The 17,785-nt window shown below is 45.0% G+C and overlaps 1 protein-coding gene across 5 annotated transcripts in view; it reads right to left on the bottom strand.

The window, feature by feature from the left end:
- Positions 1 to 17,785, bottom strand: part of Ppfibp2 (PPFIA binding protein 2) — a 159,454-nt gene that overhangs the window by 107,353 nt on the left and 34,316 nt on the right. For 3 of the 5 annotated variants that reach the window (XM_038322355.1, XM_038322336.1, XM_038322374.2), the window contains one exon: positions 5,839 to 5,938. In XM_038322355.1, the coding sequence (XP_038178283.1) occupies positions 5,839 to 5,902 (64 nt within the window). In that variant the 5' untranslated portion in view covers positions 5,903 to 5,938. Of the gene's footprint in view, positions 1 to 5,838; positions 5,939 to 10,543; positions 10,561 to 17,785 lie in introns of those variants that run through there. The other 2 variants (XM_038322365.1, XM_038322346.1) reach the window with 2 other exon arrangements.

Below are 17,785 nucleotides of genomic sequence, written 5' to 3'. Positions count from 1 at the left end.
CCATCTGCTAGCAAAAGTTAAGGCTTCGGTCAAATGGACATACTCCTAGAAAACTCTACATTGCAAAAGTTAAAAAACTAAAACCTAAACATCCATAACCAGCAATAACAACAAACTACTACAACCACACTTCAAAAGGAAACAATAGGCCCAAAGTGCCAGGCAGGTCTATCCTATACCTCCAACCACAGAAATGTTTAAAGAACAATCTCTGACTTACACACACTCTCTCAGCAACAGAAAGTGAGACACACTGCAGAGTGGAAAGTGGGCTCTGCCAGCTGGGGAAACTATACTGCTGGCTACCAAAGAGCAGATGCCACAATGAGTGATCTGACATCTTTACACCAAAGGCAACCGCTGAAAATTCAGTCCTAGGCACCTCTAACCACTCCACCTCTTCCTTAAAACGGAGGCGGGATGGTGTAGCAAAAAGGTTAAGTAGGTAAAGGTGCTTGCCACCAAAACTAAAGAGTGGAGTTTAATACTTAGAGCCCACACTGTGGAAAGAGAGAACCGGCTTCCACAATTGTCCTCTCATCTGCAAATGCATGCATGCCATATGAACACATGCACACAAATACACACAAAAATGATTTTTAAAACTTTGGAGGTACGTATGCATGTATGTATACATTTATTTTACTTAGAGACAGTATCTCCCTGTGGCCTCAAACTCACAATCCTCCTGCCTCAGCTTCCTGCATACTAGCCTTAGATACATGCGGCTACAGGGCTCTCAACATAAATCTGGGAAACATGCAGTAGGGGTGGTGTGCTGTTACTGATGATTGGCTGTGCTCCTCCAAGGAGCGGAGGCTATGCTGATGGACCTCCAAGGAACGGACAAGACCAGCTAATGAGTACTGGGACGACAGCCACAGCCTCAGCCACGACCCCCATGGCTGATACTCGAGGGCCAAAGGAACTATCTCAGCCTTGACCAGAACTTTTCCACCCCCATGAAATCTTTGTTTTATTCCTTCATCCAAAGCCAGACACTAATCAGGGCTGGCAGAAGGCCCAGGAGATGGGTAACCACCTATTTAGCCGTCCTAAAACAGTCTTTGTCCCTTATCAATAAGCACAGCTTAGAGATAACTGCATGAGTGACCTTCTGCCAAATCAATGAAGAATAAGTGGCCCTCTGTGTCCTGATCATGGGGCTCTGGCCCTATGCCAAAAAGGGCCTGACAGAGTCACTGAACCTGTGTGTCTACACAGTAAAGCCCTATTGTAACTTAGCACCCGTGTCGGCTGCTTCGTGCCATCCACAGGGATGTAATTAGACAGCACATGGCTGGATTTCCACTGCCAACAGCACAATTCAATTACGGTGTTATCTGCAGATGGAGTCATGGGGACTAATGAGAAGGAAGATTAGATGGGAGGCTAACATCCGACTGCAAGCTGCAACAATGGTCTTTCTATTAGAAACAAATCATTATTGACACTGCTCCAAGGGTCTTAACAGTCGCCTCCTCTCACGTTCATGAACATCCAGGATTTTAATATCTTCATACCTACAGCATACCCATGCAGATTTCAAGAACTCAAGCTTAGAAGGTTAACAGTTCTTCATTTTGCTTATGCGCAGTTCTTTTTGCATTTACAAAAAACAATTTTTATCTTGCAACCCCCCCCCCACTGCCACTGATCACTCTGAGATGAACATTATCGCCAAGGCTCTGTGGGGTCAGGCTTACTTGCCACCAGGACAAACTTGTCCAGTAGGGCAGTCCTACACTCCTCATCATGTATGACAATGACAATGGTCAGTATTATCCCTATTAACTGAACAGCACCAGACCTTTTGATGGTGAAAGTAACATTAATACTAACATCAATAAAGCAGTGATACTGCAGATCAGCCAAGTACTGACCAAATACCAGGCACTAAGTGCCTGATCATTATTAATTTAATCCTCACAAAAGTAAGAGATAGACAGCACTGATACCACTATTCCATTTACACAGAAACTGAGTTGCAGAAGGGTTAAACAACTGTCAAGGACATCACAAAGGAAGGAACTTGCTGAAGTGGAATTCACAGCTCAGAAGCTTAGCTCCATAGACCATATAAAGTAATTATACATGTTCTAAGATCTTCGGCCCAAGAAGTTCCAACCATTTTGACAATGTGGATGGTATTTACAAATCTTGAGTACACATTTTGATAATTATCATCCCCCTCACTAAAATATCACAGAGGTGCATGCCCTCCAGACAATAAAACACTCAATGCCGAACGTGTCATATGCTGGTGTCAGCTAATTACAACCAAGAAACTGTTCACAGGATTTAGTGACCACTGAGTCTTCAAAAATAGTGAGTGATAGTCTTAAAAAATAAACTCATCCAGAGGTTCAAGTCAAGAAAATGAAAGGGAAACACAGAACGATGCCACAGAGAAGACATATGCAGAAACCAGTATATGCCTCCTAACCAATGAAAGGATAAATTAGTAACAAAAGCAAATAAATATGAGCATACAGCTGTTTACCAAACAGCTACTGCATGTTACAGACTAATGGAGAGATGCCGAAGTACAGCCTCTGTCCTCCTGAAACTGGCATTCGGGTACAATAAAAAAAGAGCTATATAAATGAGCTATAAAGACATATAAATAAGGCAGGAGAGATGGCTCAGTACATAGTGTACTTGCTTCCTCCTGCCTCTTGATTTCCCACACATCACGTCTAAAACAGTCCTGTCACTGACATTATTTAACTGGATCCAAGGCCTTGCCTGGGTTCAGGATCTGCAGGGAAGAATGTGGGGCAGGTGGAGGGAAAAGGATATGAATTAGTATAGTATAACCTGGAAAAAAAAAAAACAGAAGAAACTTGTTTCTTCTCTTTTCAGGACAAAGAGCCCTCTTTCTTTATCCTATTCCATAGCCCTCCATCCTGGAAGGGTGTATCTGGACAGACTTTCAGGGTTCCCATCTGGAACAGTTGTGAGAATTTTGTAGGAAGAAAAACCTAAGATTTTCTGGGCAGGAGCATAGGGAGCAATAACATTGCAGACTACTTGATTTTGATCCCAGCTCTACAAAATGTCTTTATAAAGACAGGAGCATCAGTTCCTTATGTATAATGTGACTAAGAACAGCTCCCTCCTGAGGTGGGATATTACCCACATACACCGCTTATACAAGTTCCTGTCACATAGTAAGTATATAAAATAAATGCTATTTGCCGAGACAGAGATTTACTATGTAGCCCAGACTGGCCTGAAACTTGGAGTGATCCTCCTGCCTCAAATGCTGAAATTACAGGTGTACGCCATCATATCTGGCTAAAATGTAAGCTTCTGATAAATGAAAAGAGGGGCAGAACATCTTTACCATGTTGAGTCTGTTCCTCAAAGGTCAGAGCCTGCTTCTCACTATGCAAGCCCTGTTTCGCCCACCCAGGTCGTATGGTTTCTGTTATATATGGTATGCACATTCAACCATGGACTTGCCTAGGGTCTCTAAGATTGACATATAGCCCTGACAGGTCTCTGCTTTTCTTTTTGCCCCCTTATAGACTATCTCACCCACAGAGCATCCAAGTAAGCCTGAGAATGGAACTGAAGTCATTCTTCCCATAAATCTCTGATTCTCTCCCACGCCTTCAGGATAATCTTTGAGGTTCTCCCAATACCAGCCATTCCATAATATGATTTGTCTCTTCTGCATCTGAGGCTGTGTCTCCTTTCCTTCCCCTGGCATATACACTGACTCTCCCCACCCCATGACACTGTCTGTGTCCTCTCCTGGACAGCTGTTCTACAGATCTCCTCAGATTTCTAATAAAATGTCACCTGATCAAAAGGCCTCACCTGGCTTTATCTAATACAGGAGGATGCCCCTGTGATGTGTTCATACTTCTTTTCTAAGTGTGCATGTGTCCTCCAATGCTCTCTAGCTGATGTTTTGAGACAGGACCTTGATTTGGCTCACAACTCACCTATTAGGCTAGAGTGACTGGCTAGTGAGGCCCCAGGGTCCTCTTAGCTCTGTTTCCTCAATGCTGAAACTAATAAGCCAGGACCAACACATCTGGCTATTTTATATGGTTCTGGGGATTGAACTTTGGTCCTCATGCTTACCCCACACAGATTACTTTCTGTAGGAAGCAGCTTCTTCATCCCTCAAAAAGTCACTACTGTCAAGACATCAGCTCTTGCTGTTTTGAGCAGAGTTAGGGATTGAATCCAGGACCTTATATATGCCGGACAAGTACTCTCTTATTCAGCTGCTTCCCTAGACCCAAAGCAATGTGATGATTCAACAAGTTCTCCTCTATGTTTGGATAAATTGATTCTGAAGGAGAGAGATGGGTGAGGGAAGGAACACGGGCTCAAGACTCAGGCTGACCAGCACAAGGGTAACTAACAAAGTTGTAATACTAACACAATAAAAGCCGACTCTAAGGCTTACTGTCGAGCTACAGTGATCAACACACTGCAACACTAGTAAAGAACCGAACAGAAGCCTCAAAAATAGACCTCCATAAACTGCAGTCAATAGTCTTTGAAACAAAGGCAATACAGTGTGGAAACAGTAACCATCTCACCCACCCCTTACAACCATCCATGAATCCTGCCAGGGGATCAAATGTACTGACCTATCAGTCACAGATAACCCTGGGGCTTTTATCTCAGTACAAGCAAGAACTGCTAGATGAGGCTTCTTAAGTGCACTGCTAGGAAATCCACCTCTTGATGGTATCTTCTCAGTAAGTTATCACAAACCCTAACTTAGAACAAGACATCACGAACTATGGAGACTTGGAAAAGCAGGACACTGGTCATAGCCTCTCAAGGACACCTCTGTTCATGGAGAAATTGAGAGCCTGCCAGATGACAGTTCGGTTGAGTTACAGTGGAGCCTGTAACATGAGGAAGCTGTAGGATACAACAGCCACCCTCACCCCAGGCTCCAACTTCAAGAAGCCTCTGTGACTCAGATGTATTTCTGCAATGGGGAGAAGAAAACAACAGGAAAGAAAGAGGCAGTATCGGATGTCCCGAGCGCTTCCTGCAGTTGAGCCCCGTTCAGCCATGTGCCTCTCTTTTCCATCTCCTCCAGCCATGGACAGCACACAGTGGGGAGCACAGGCCTGAAGCCTGAGGCAGCATACTCTGCAAATAGGGGCACTGAAGTGTGGCCAATAGGACAGAAAGAAAACCTGGGACCTTCTGGTAAGGTCTGGGATAACAGGCTTGTTACAATGAGTACAACTTCCTCATTACTCCTGCCAAAGAATCAATCAGCCAGAACAGACCAACGGCAGACTTCCCCAAGTATCCATAATTATACTGTAGCCTTTCTAAAGAAAGCCCCTGCTGACTAATACTAAAAACCGAACCTTACAGTGAATTTAAAAATGCTAGGAGAGAAAGAATGCCATAATCATGGTGTGAATCAAAACTGCCTGCTGTCTCAACACACTGAATGACAGCCAGGAAAATGAACAGATGCTGATTAGGGAACAAAGTCAGCTCAATTTCAAGCTTCAGCTCCACAGTAATAAGCCATGATGTGCTCTGAAAATTTTACAACAGAACCAATCTCACTGCACCCAAACTGCCTCACAGCCAGGATCAAAACTGGAGCAGAGTTCTGCATAGGCACTAGTGCACCCACAAAGGCCAACACAGACTCCTAAACTATCCTTCCGGTAGAAGAGAGTTCCATTAGAGGGAGAGGGGCATGTACGTTAAACTGCTGACATGTAAACTACTTAAACATTAGTCTGACAAAGGATTTTTCTCAATGCCAACAAAAGGAACTAGGGTCTGAGACATGGGGGATGGTACATCAGTCCTAGGAACCCCTGAGCTTACCTGCAATAATCCCATCCATCTGCTCCAGGGCAGCTTCCAGTGCATGGCTAGCATCAGAAGTCATGGCTCCTTTTGTCCACTTAGTCTCCTCCTGCTGCTACTGAAAATTCAAATACAGAACAAAGGAGAAATTACAGAAGTCATGCAATATATGTGCAAGACCATGAAAGTGCTTTAGATCCATCAGCATGTATTTTTTCAATGTTTAAAACAGTAGCTTGACTGAGTATCATTGATAAACAAAGAGCTGCATATATTTAATGTATTCTGTCTGTTGTGTTTAGGCATATACACAAACCTTATGACACCGTGAAGAAAATAATGGTAATAAACATAGCCAGCAACTTTAAAAGTTTTGTTTGTTTGTCTTGGGGCTAAGTGCAGTTACAATGAATGAGAAAGCTACTTTTTCTACAAATGCCTAGGTGTGGAATACTGTGTTCATTACACGTACAACACACCTTCATTAAGAATCCAGGCCAGGGGCCAGAAATATATCTCAACAGTTAAAAGAGTCCTGGCAGATCTCCCACAGAACCTGGGTTTGATTCCCAACACCCACATGGCAGCTCACAATTATCTGTAACACCCATTCCAGAGGATCTGATGCCTTCTTCTGGCCTCTGCATACAAGCAGGCAAAATACTCATACACATAAAATAATTTTTTTTTAATCTAGGTCAGAGACAACCAGATAGTTTAGCAGGGGAAGTGCTTGCTGTGTAAGCCTAATAACCTTACTTCCATCCCAGGACCTGTGTAGAGGTGGAAGGAGAGGACAGTGACAGGAGTTGTCTTCTGGTCTACACACACATGCTGCGGCACACACAAACAGTGATTACATGGTGAACGTGGGGGCGGGGGAGATCTGAGCAGAGGGCGTTAGTTTCCAGCACCTCCACGCACTCTCTCTCCTGGGAAGAACACTCAACATGAATCTTGAGCATTCGTGTTTTGTAAGAAAAAGCTACCAGCTTACCCAGAGTCCCCTGCAAGGCACAGCTGTTACACATCTCCATGCTGACAGCCAAGGCCCCAGAAGCTTAAACAATCACTGGGGAAGACCCTACTGTCTGAGAGCCACGTGTATCCCTTATCACAGTCCTTCCCTGGATGTGTGATCCTGGCCAAAATGCTCCAACTGTCACTTTCCTTTTTCCAAGTGACCTGTGTGCCCGTCTAGAAGGGTCACAAAGATAACTTCCTCCCGTCACTCCCATCCCACCCACCCAGGGCAACTACTTCCACGTCTGGATAATCTGCCTCTTAGAAAGACACTGAGGCTGCACTGTCCTGCTTCTCACCTCCCTGGATGTCAAGAGAGGTCTTACGAAAGCATTTGTCATCCTAAGAAGATACTGAGCTCATGTCTGGAAACCGGGAACAGGAGTCATTGTTTGTTTGCTCATTCAGCAAAAACCTACGCATGTGCCTAAGGTGCATCCTACTTTGAATGACCCAGGCATGGTTCCCACGCCAAAGCACAAAACCAATGGTTCTGAAGGGCTCCACTCGCTTCCCGTGTGACATGGGACCCCGGGAGAAAAATAAGCACCACACAGCTGTGGCTTGAGAGATGAAACAGTAAAGAAATTTAGGACCACAAAGAACTACTCTGTGTGCTGGCCCAGAAATACCATATACAATCTACTGTGTGATCACTGAGCCTTTGTTTCATTGACCGCAAAATGAGAGCAATAGCATCTTACAAGGTTTGTGCTGGGATTAGATGGCCAGTAAAGTCATATTGAACACTCCTTGCATGCAATAAGGTCTGGTTTTGCTGTTTTGCTTTTAAAGTGAGGAAATACCTCTGGATATACCTTTACCAATGGGCCAGGGAGAAAGAACCCAGCTACACTCAGAAGCTGGTTTCCCTGCAGGAGGGCACAACAAAGGAAGAAGGCCATTCTGCACACAGAGGAAAAAGTAGTATTCCACAGCACCAAGGTCCACAGAGGATTCAAAAGTATGGGCACTTGGCTAGGGGAAGAGGGGAAGAATCTGTCTTAAGCCAAGAACCACTGTACAGCTAGCTTAAGGGAATAAGAACATTCATGCGTAAAGGAGATCCAGAGACCTGACTAGTACTTCAGGGTCCTAGGATGGGTTCACACACTCATGGGCCAGAGCTCCTATGAAGCAGGAGAGCAGTTTAGGCTGGCTCCAGAGTGTGGCATTACTGAAGTCTAAAATGGAAGCAAGCTTGGGTCAGGACAAAGTAGCAGGGAAAGGGGAGACGGCAGAAGCAGGGCTTGTTCAGCCATAGGGACACGAATTTTGAAAGACTTCCCTCCGAAAACCATCTCACTGCTCCTGGAGGGGAAAACAATCGTGATCCTTCCCGTGGTGTGCGACAGCGGTGCTGGCAGGCCAGCTTGGCACTGTTCTTCCCATAGCTCTGGCCTGCCATTTGCTCCCCACCCTAAGACCATGCCATCCTCGTGGCTCTTGAGTTCACTCCCTAGCTTTCTGCAAGGCTGGTTTACTCTCACCCTTAGGGCTCAGCTTCAAAGTGCCTTCTCAGAGAGGCCTTCCCTAGACACCCCTCCTCTAAAGCACACCATTCCTACGAATCTCTTCCACCGATGCATTCACTTCCACCCTGCCTCCTTCCCAACAGAACAAAGGACTCTCTCGACCCTTACTACCCCTGTTGTCTCAGCACCTTACAGGATACTTGGCATAAGCAGTTTGTCAGTAAATACTTGTGAGAAAATGATGAATCCAGGCAGCCATCACCCCCTGAACTCTGCTGGAGTTGGAACTGGGGTGGGGGTACTGATAACTGCTCCTATGGGCCTCACAGTCTACTGGAAAAGACGAAAATATGAACAAATAATTATGGCACACTGAGGTGTACTGACAGCATAGGCTGGGTAGGCAGTGTCACTGCGACTTGACAGATGAGTAGGAGCTTTCTCAGAAGGTAAGGTGGAGAGCGTTCTTCCAGGTAGAGAGGTTGGCACATGACGCATGTAAGGGCAAGACACAGTTGGCTAAGGTCAAAATGGTTGATGAGATTATACAGGAGCAATCAGCTACTTTCAGTGAGTCAAAGCCTTCCACAGGCTCCCATAAGCAGGATCTGGACACTTCAATAAGAGGAAACTGGGAATCACTACTTCGCAGCTTTTAATAGCAGCGTACAAATAGAACATGATCTCAGATGGAAATGGAGTAAAGATTTTTAAGAAAGATCTCATATCTCAGGGGACAGGTAGGCTCCACTGATGAGTCATGGCTGGGACCAGGATGAATCCCATGTTGGGACCAGCTCCATGATATGTGCCCCTGCAATAGAAGCCTTAAAGAAACCACCTAGAAAATCTGCCCAGTGATGAGTTCGTACTTGGCAAACAGCAAGCAGATGGATCCTGAGAGCACCCTGGGAGCCCACAGAAAGAGGAGCATGAGTCAAAGGTGCATCCTTGCCACCGCCCAGAAGGACTAGACAAGCTGCTCAGGGCAAGGCTGATGAGCTCACTTGAAGACCTGCTGAATCTGAGGCAACAGCAGGACACGTGAGTACTGATGGGTTCCTGCCAGCTGTCACAGGCCACTGTGGGGTATTATGGTGTCAGGAGTACAAGAGACAATAAGAGCCTCCCCCAACTCTGTGAACGCAACAATCTTACTAAGTTAGGGAAGCCAGGAAGTCTCTGGTCATACCCCTTCTGAACTGCTAACAACCATTCTCCCCCTTCCTAACTGTCTAAGATAGACTTTGTGTTAGCAAACAACCCACAATGGGGTAATCTCGCCTCTATAATCTTGGGTTTAAAAAATAAATAAATAAACTTCAATTCTCTTTTCACACTTGGGACATTAAATGTATATGGTCTTCCTACACTAAGCTTTTCTCTAATTTCCTATGAACTGTCTGGGGGATTCTATATAATTCAATTCAGCTTTAACATTACATACCAGAATTGGTCTCAGATCCCACAAATTGAGGACTCGGTCCCACAGGCAGTCCCCACCCCAGATGCCAGTGAAAAGTTCAGGCCTCTGGGCTGGCTGACTATAAAACAAGGGATCCACAACCCCTTCCTCAGATTTGATAATCTGATAAACTGGCTCTCAAAGCTTAAGAATCATATTTTGCAAAGGGTTAAGTGTGGGGTTAAGAGTTCTAACCCATGGGGCTGGAAAGATGGCTCAGCAGGAAAGAATGTTTACTGTTCTTGCAGAGGACCTGGGTTCAGTTCCAAGCACCTACACAGCAGCTCACAACCATCTGTAAATCCAGTTCCAGGATACCTAATGCCTGCTCTGACCTTAGCAGGTTCCTGCACATACATGGTGCACGTATATATATACTCAGGCACACACACACACACACACACACACACACACACACACACACTTAAAGTTAGTTTAAACTCTCCAATCTCACGGTTGGTTCCTTTGGTCACCAGGCTTCATTCTCTGAGAGTCACATCATCTGCATAAACTTAGATATAGTTGAAAGGGGTTTATCATAAATAACAAAAGTTATTTATTATTTATAATTTAAATACCTTTTACTACACCACACACACACACACACACACACACACACACCTCTAGTCTTAGCTATACATCTAAAAGTTACTCTAATACCAAGAGTTTTTAGGAACCTTGTGCTAGGAACCAGGGAAAACAATCACATACATCATTTCTTATCATACAACATACAAACCTCAGAGGCAAGTGTGTTTACCTGACAACAGACCATGATGTGTCTTCCTTGCCTTCTGTGTTCCTACCCATAGGGCAGTGTTGTGTGACGTTCCCTGGAAAGATGAATGTAAATCTACTCACCCCAGACTGGGAACCCACAACAGACCAAAGTATAGAGTCCACCTTGAGGAATCACTGAATACTGGAGTTACTTACAGGAATATGAGTGAGGGGTTACTTCAGCAGCAAAAATGACTCAAGGACAACTATATCAACAAAGTCCATGACAACATGATTGACTGCTCACAGAAGCTAGGAACCTGGTATACACTGCACAGCCCACAGGCAACTCAGCAGGTTGGAGAGTGTCCTTTCCAATTGACTCTGGTCTGAAGGTCTTTCAGGCAGTTAGGTAGTTTCTGCTTCTTCCATGCTGCTAATCTGATCTCTGAGCAGTTTTTTTTTCCTCTCCTAGTCATCTTGACAGCTCAGCTTGTCTGAGTTTTCTTGGCAGATAGCTCTGCTTACTCTGGCAAGGAGGGTCCTAGTGAATCTGATCAGTTTCCAGGACTTCCTAAAGCTATTTTGAGTTGTTTGCCTTCCTACTTAAGAAGCTTCCTTCAGGATGGGATGTTTTGAATCTCTGTGGGAATTGACATGACACTCTACTCCTTCCTCAAGATCTTCTATTCTTTCTGCCCCCTCTGTCACTATGACTCCGGGACTGTGGTGGAGTAACTACAGATGTCTACCTATAGCTAAGAAACAGGCCACCATGTCACAGTAACAGTCACCTGCTCTCAGTCACTTTACCAGTGGTTATGAGTTGAGGCTGATGGGCACATTACATAGAACACCATAGAAATTGCTTCCCTATTCCATCCTATGACCTTCCTGTACCAAACTTTAACTCCCTATTGTTGGACCTTAAATCCAATTGGAAGACTGTTGTTCACATATCCAGAATAGCCAACCAAGAGGCTTATCCTGCCCGGCTTGTTGGTGTTCTAGCACTCAGGGTCCACAGACAAGTGGGGATGCTGGTGACACTTCACCGCCAGCAGCCTGCATGGCCCCCTCTATCAACACAAGGCCAGCCAGGGGGGTGGGAGTTCCCAGCTCACACCCAGCTTAACTTCTCCACATCCTACAGTAAAAGCATGCACAGGTGATGTCTTTAGCAATAAGATCTTACCTTCTGGTTCTAGCATACAATCAACAATAGTAGTAATAGCTTTTTATTATTTATGGGGCTTCAGGGGCTTCTCTGACCAATAACTCCCAGGAAAGTAGCCTTTGTTCAATAACCTTATTTCCTCTAGGAGTGTCCTTCTTCATCCACATAAGGGACCTTTTGGATTTCAACTCTTTAGCTGTTGTTTAACAACCCATTTTTCCTTTTAATTATTAACCCAGGCAAGTAGGATTGTAAGGTAAATATAAGTATCCTTGTAGTTGGCTTTCCAAGTCTGCAAAATAGTCAGGGGCTAGCACTATGTCTATATAACCAAACCTTTTCCAGAGGATGGGCAGAATAAGGCAACATCCCAAACACCACATAGCAAAGACAGCACTGGTGAAGTACTCTGAAGGTCTGTGGTCATCTGTTGGGAGCAAGAGTCAGCTGACCCCAGAGGTTCACAATTAAGGAGATACTAAAGTCAAACACAAGCAAGGTCTAATCAGCATGGGAAAGGTTCTATCCCTTAGTATCAACTGCTTCCTTCACAGATCAAAGCTGGGTAGAAAGCATGGATAGGAGGTGCTAAATCAATTAGCCCTCTGTAACTGTCAGTAATCCCCTCTGAGCCATTCTGCTTCCATATCCTGGAGCTCTTCCATGGGCACATTTTTTCCATACCTGACAAACTCAATGGGCTTGACTTTGCTCAGATCTACCACCCAGGGATGAAAGGAACCCTGGTCTTGTTCTCTGTGCCACATCGACTGCTTCCCTGGGTCAGAGAGGCTCTCCGTTGGCACTGTAGCTGTTGCCTGTCCATTAGCCATACCTAGCTGTTGGGGAGCTCCTAACTAAACAAACTATCTTGACCCCTAGTAAAGGGACTCTGCAAGCCTTGCCCTTCTCCCAGATTCCCTCTGCCTTGCTAAAAACCATTAGATTACATTGCTAAAGCTAGTGCCCAAGGTCTCTTCCCTTATTTGACCACTTTCTCCTGGGGTTGACTACTAAGGTCCAACTATCAAAGAATTGAAGTCCCACAATCAAAAACCCCCTTTGGCTCACCTAATTAACATGCCCAGTTAAAATTAAACACCTCCGCCTATCACAGGGTCTCCATCTTACCTTTACAAACCAGTTTTCCTGTGTGCCATTTCTGTGTCCATTCTACCCAGAGGCAGTCCTTTGTCCCCTGGAACAAATATCCCTGCCCCCTCTTTCTTGTTCCTTTCTCCTTCTCCCCCATTCCCTATCTCCTGTCTTTGTCTCTTATTCTCTGCCCTCTGTTGCCTGGGCAAATAAATCTTTGTGCTGAGAACTTGGCCTTGGGGGTCCTGAGCTCATACTTTTCCTTTCTCCTAGCATAACTCTTCCTGGAAGGAAATGTAGAGCCCTGAGTCTGGAGGTAGAATCACTACCCTGGCACGGCGATCAGCTTCATCCGCATTGATCTATCATGCTTATCTTCTGGTTAAGTGCTCCTCGGGCGTTAAAGCAACGATTCTTAACCTGTGGGTCTCAGTTCCTTTGGGGTCAAATGTCCCTTTCACATGGGTAACAAATCAGATATCCTGCATGCCAAATATTTACACTACACGTACAAAGCAGCAACAAAAATAATTTTATGGTTGGGGTCACCACAACATGAGGAACTGCATTAAGAAATCTTAGCACTGGGAAGGTTAAGAACCAGTGCTGTAAAGCCTTCCAGAAGCTTCTTAGCACACACAGTCTGGCTTCCTATCAGTTCTTCCCTTAGGAACTCGAGCTAGATTTTGCCACATTTTTCTTTGAGGAACCCACACAGACCTCTTCCTCTGCTTTGCCTTTTTCTTATCTCTTCTAGATTATTCTTTTACTCCGTGGATACCCTTCACATGATGGCCTAAGTCACTGAGAGCTGCCAAAGCCCGCACCCCACCAATGGGCTCAGCAAAGCCACTAAAGCTCCACTCCAGCCTCGAGGTCCCTGTTCAGCCTGTTCTGTAACTCCTCTGTAAACACAGTTCTATCTGGTCTATGAACTGGGGTTCAAACACAGTTTCTCTTATTTCCTCAACCCTCCATGGTCCTCCAGTTCCCACTATTTATGGTGACCTCAGACACTGACAACCAAGTTTTCCTAATGGCTTTGGAAAGCAGCTCATCAGGGGCTGATTTCCCTCATACTCTCTTAGGTTACACAACCTTTGCCTTAAGGACTCAGTTTTCATGCCTCCATAGTGGTTAGACTGATCCCATCTACTCCCATGTCCCACAGTCTCACAAGCCACACAATGAGTTTCTTTGATTTCTTGTTTAAATGTTTCCCCAAATTCCAGCATTTCAAATTCTGAATATTTCCTGATCACCCTAGTTTCTTGTACCAGACCATTGTTTAGGCCCCCATCTTTATGTTGGGTCACAGGTTTTTCCCTCTTTTCCTATTAAAGGTCAGACCCTCAGAGTATTTTCTATTGCTTTTATGATATTCTTTTCTTCCTCCCTTTCTGAGCAGACCCATGGGTTCCAAGTTTTGGATCCCAGAAAGCGCTTTTGAGCATTGTTCTAACTTCTACTCTCTTTTCCTTCCAGTTCCCAAGCCTTAAGAAGTAGCAAGTCACACCTCCATCTCATCCTTTAGTTTATCTAATTTACTTGCCAAATCATACACTAACACAGAGGACACTAGCCCCATCTTCCTTTCTTATTGCAGTTGTTCCTTTACACAAACCACTTCCTACTTGGACACCATCTTAGCCTCAGATGCATTTCTAACTATACACAGCAGAGGCCAGGCAACCTCTGCCTCCACTTGCAGACACTCTTGGCCCCTGTAAACTGATCTCAAAGACTGAAAGATTCCCTCTAAGCTTTAGCTGTTTTCAGAGTGCCTCCATATTCATGAGGAGGACCCCCTCATCAAGTAGGCATGCCACCTGATTCTAGACAGGTGAAGACTGACATTCTGGGATTCCTCCCACAGACACTCCTAATCCTGATGTTCACCCTTAGTTGCAAGTCTTGTTACCATAGCAAGAACCATGATCCTGCTGTCATAAGATGAAGGCACATTAACACACACCATACAGGAAACAACTCTATTGGAACTTCCTCCACAGATACTCCTCACTCAGGTTTCTCAACCTCAGTTGCATACATTGCTACCCTTAGCCAGGACTATGAACTCACTCATCCCCAACTCATCTTTGGTTCGGCTGGGTCCCTGTTTGGGCACCAATTATGTTGTGTGACAAATTTTTTCTGGGGAGATACAACAGACACATCTACGCACACTAGATTGGGACTCACAACAGACCAAAGTACAGATACCACCAAAGTCCACCTTGGTGAGCCAATGAGTTTTATTGGGATTACTTAAATATGAGTGATGGGTTACTTACAGAAGCAATAACGACTCAAAGATAGTCACATCATCAAAGACCAGCTCAGTATTGGTGACTGGAGCACAATTAATAAAAGCTCAGGGTCAGAAATTGTGGTTCAGCCTGAAGATCCAAAAAGCAAAATAGACAGCCACTGGCTCTTACCTCAACCTCAGTTCAACCTCAGGAGGTGATCCTGCCTTCTAGAATCTCAGGAGACTGTGTCTGAGAGCTGTCTTGTCCCGTTTTATACTCCTCTCTTAGGGCTGGAATCAAAAGCGTGCACCACTGAGATTAAAGGCATGCACCACTGATTTCTATGGCAACTAGGGTGGCTCCTGGGATTAAAGGTATGTGTTACCATAATCTGGTCTGTGTAAGGTTGACCAGTGATGGGGAAGCCTTTTTAATCAGTTATCTTTAAGAGGTGAGACCAAGTTAGGGTGTGGTTTTCTGGGACCCAGGGAAAAACGGCGCATGACCCAGGTACTCTCTCTCTCTGTGGTTCCCTCATGGCACAGCTGAGCTTGGACTTCTCGTTCCTGTTTCATGGGTTTTCCCCTTATAATAAATAAAAATATAATTGTTTTATATTTTAGCTAGCTTAGTTATTTAATGAATCGAGTTAACTTCTATAGACCAGTGGGACTGTTTTACTCTCAGATCTTCAGGCAGTCTTTATTTATTAAAATACATTTGAAATGCCACTATGGATGACAGCTCAAAAAAGCTAGGAACCTGGAGCACACTGCACAGCCTATGGGCAGCTCAACAGTTTGAAGAGTATCCTTCCCAAGTGAATCTGGTCTAAACCTCTTCCATGCAATTTGGCTGGGTTCTGCTTCCTCCATGCTGCTGGTCTGATCTCTGAGCAGCTTTTTTCCTCTCAGAGTCATCTTGACAGCTCAGATTATCTTGAGTCTTCTTGGCATCTAGCCTCCCTTAAGGATCTTTTTTGCAACCTAGCTCTGCTTACTCTGTCAAGGAGGGTTCTAGTGAATTTGGTCAGTTTCGGGGACTTCCTGAAGCTATTTTTGAGTTGTTTGCCTTCCTGCCTAAGAAGATTTTTTGCAGGATAGAATGTTTTAAACTAGTACAAAACTGTTGGACAACAGGAAGCAAGGTTTCCCTCAGCAGTGGGTTGCACTGGACATGTGTGACGAATATACAGAAGCAATGTGCTGAGGGGTATTCCAGAGAGAATGGAAGTGAAGAAAGTAAAAAAAAAAAGACAGCCAGACTGCAAATCCAAAGAGGAAGTTGGATGAACTGTAAGCAAACAGTAAGAAATAGAACAAGTCCCATTCCAACTGGACTTGGTGGTCTCCCTTTAGATCTGTCCCACCATCTCAATGGGTGAACACACCCGTCACGGTCCTGACTTCCTTGCTCATGATCTCCCTCCTTTTGCTCCTCATCAGGACCTTGGGAGCTCAGTCCGGTGCTCCTATGTGGGGCTCTGTTATTTTCTCCATCCAACGCCAGGTGAAGGTTCTATGGTGATATGCAAGATATTCATGAGTATGGCAATAGGATCTGGACATTTCTGGCACCCTCTCCTCAGCTGCCCAAGGAACTAGCTAACCGGACTCTCTGAATGTGGCTGACGGTGGAGGAGGACTGAGAAACCAAGGACAACGGCGATGAGCATGAACTCTACAGCATGGACGGGCTCACTGTGAGCCTTGTCAGTTTGGTTGCTCACCTTCCTGGACTTAGGGGGAGTTGGGAGGACCTTGGACTTAACATAGTGAAGGGAACCCTGATAGCTCTTTGGCTTGGAGAGGGAGGGAGTGGGGGTATGGGTGGAAGCGAGGGGAGGGAAGGGGGAGGAGGAGGGGAGGAGATGGAAATTTTTAATAAAAAAAATGAGAAAAAAAAGAAACAGAACAAGTTCTCTTCCCTATCAATGGGGAAAGATTGTTTCTTTTTATAATTTGGTAGAATGGCTTAGCCATTCTATAACAGCAACCTACTAGGTACAATACAAACAACTGGGATCACCAATGTGGTATGGAGACTCTCTCAGGATGCACACGGCTCTCAATGTGCCCACACAGTGACCATACTTATAACAGACACAGTTAAAGTCAACCCTTAACACAGCCATGCACTTAGCACAGATGAGCAGTCATGCTTCTGACACCAAGAAATAGCCTCATCCTTGATCACAAAGCTAAAACAGGGTGTTCTGTTCAAGAAAAGGTTCAGTCCATGTATCATTTGCCTTGCCCTACACTCATAGGATGACATCTTTTCTCTATGGATGACATCCTTTTCTTCTCTGTAAAGGTGGCACAGCCTGTAGCTTCTGCTAAGGTAAAATCTTACTTTCCTCTCTGCTACCAGAAATGGAGGAAATGGCCCTTGTGCCTATTAAAGCAGCCAGAGCGGAAAGAACAGCTATATGTAGAAAAGCAGCCTGTGATTATGACACCATAATCTCAGGAGCAGCACACGAGCCAACTGGACAAACTGGGAGCAGGGCTGGAATTCCCTGGAACCCCTGTTCCTCCAGCCTGGGAAACAGCTGAACACAGCAATCACGCAAGGCAGACACAACCTACACAATCCCTTACCCAAGTGTCATACAACGTTCATGATGTGTGGGTTCATCTCATACCCAGTCTCTCCCCACATACCAAGAAAAGATCAAGGAGCGCTGCCACACCAAAAGAAATTGAAATCTTTGTCCTGTAACACACAGGCGGAGCCATAACCCATAGCTGCTTGT

The sequence above is a fragment of the Arvicola amphibius genome, chromosome 1 (genome assembly GCF_903992535.2).
Source record: "Arvicola amphibius chromosome 1, mArvAmp1.2, whole genome shotgun sequence".
NCBI classification, from domain to species: Eukaryota; Metazoa; Chordata; class Mammalia; order Rodentia; family Cricetidae; genus Arvicola; species Arvicola amphibius.
The sequence above is the reverse complement of the archived record's forward strand: the minus strand, read 5'-3'. Positions and strand labels throughout refer to the sequence as shown.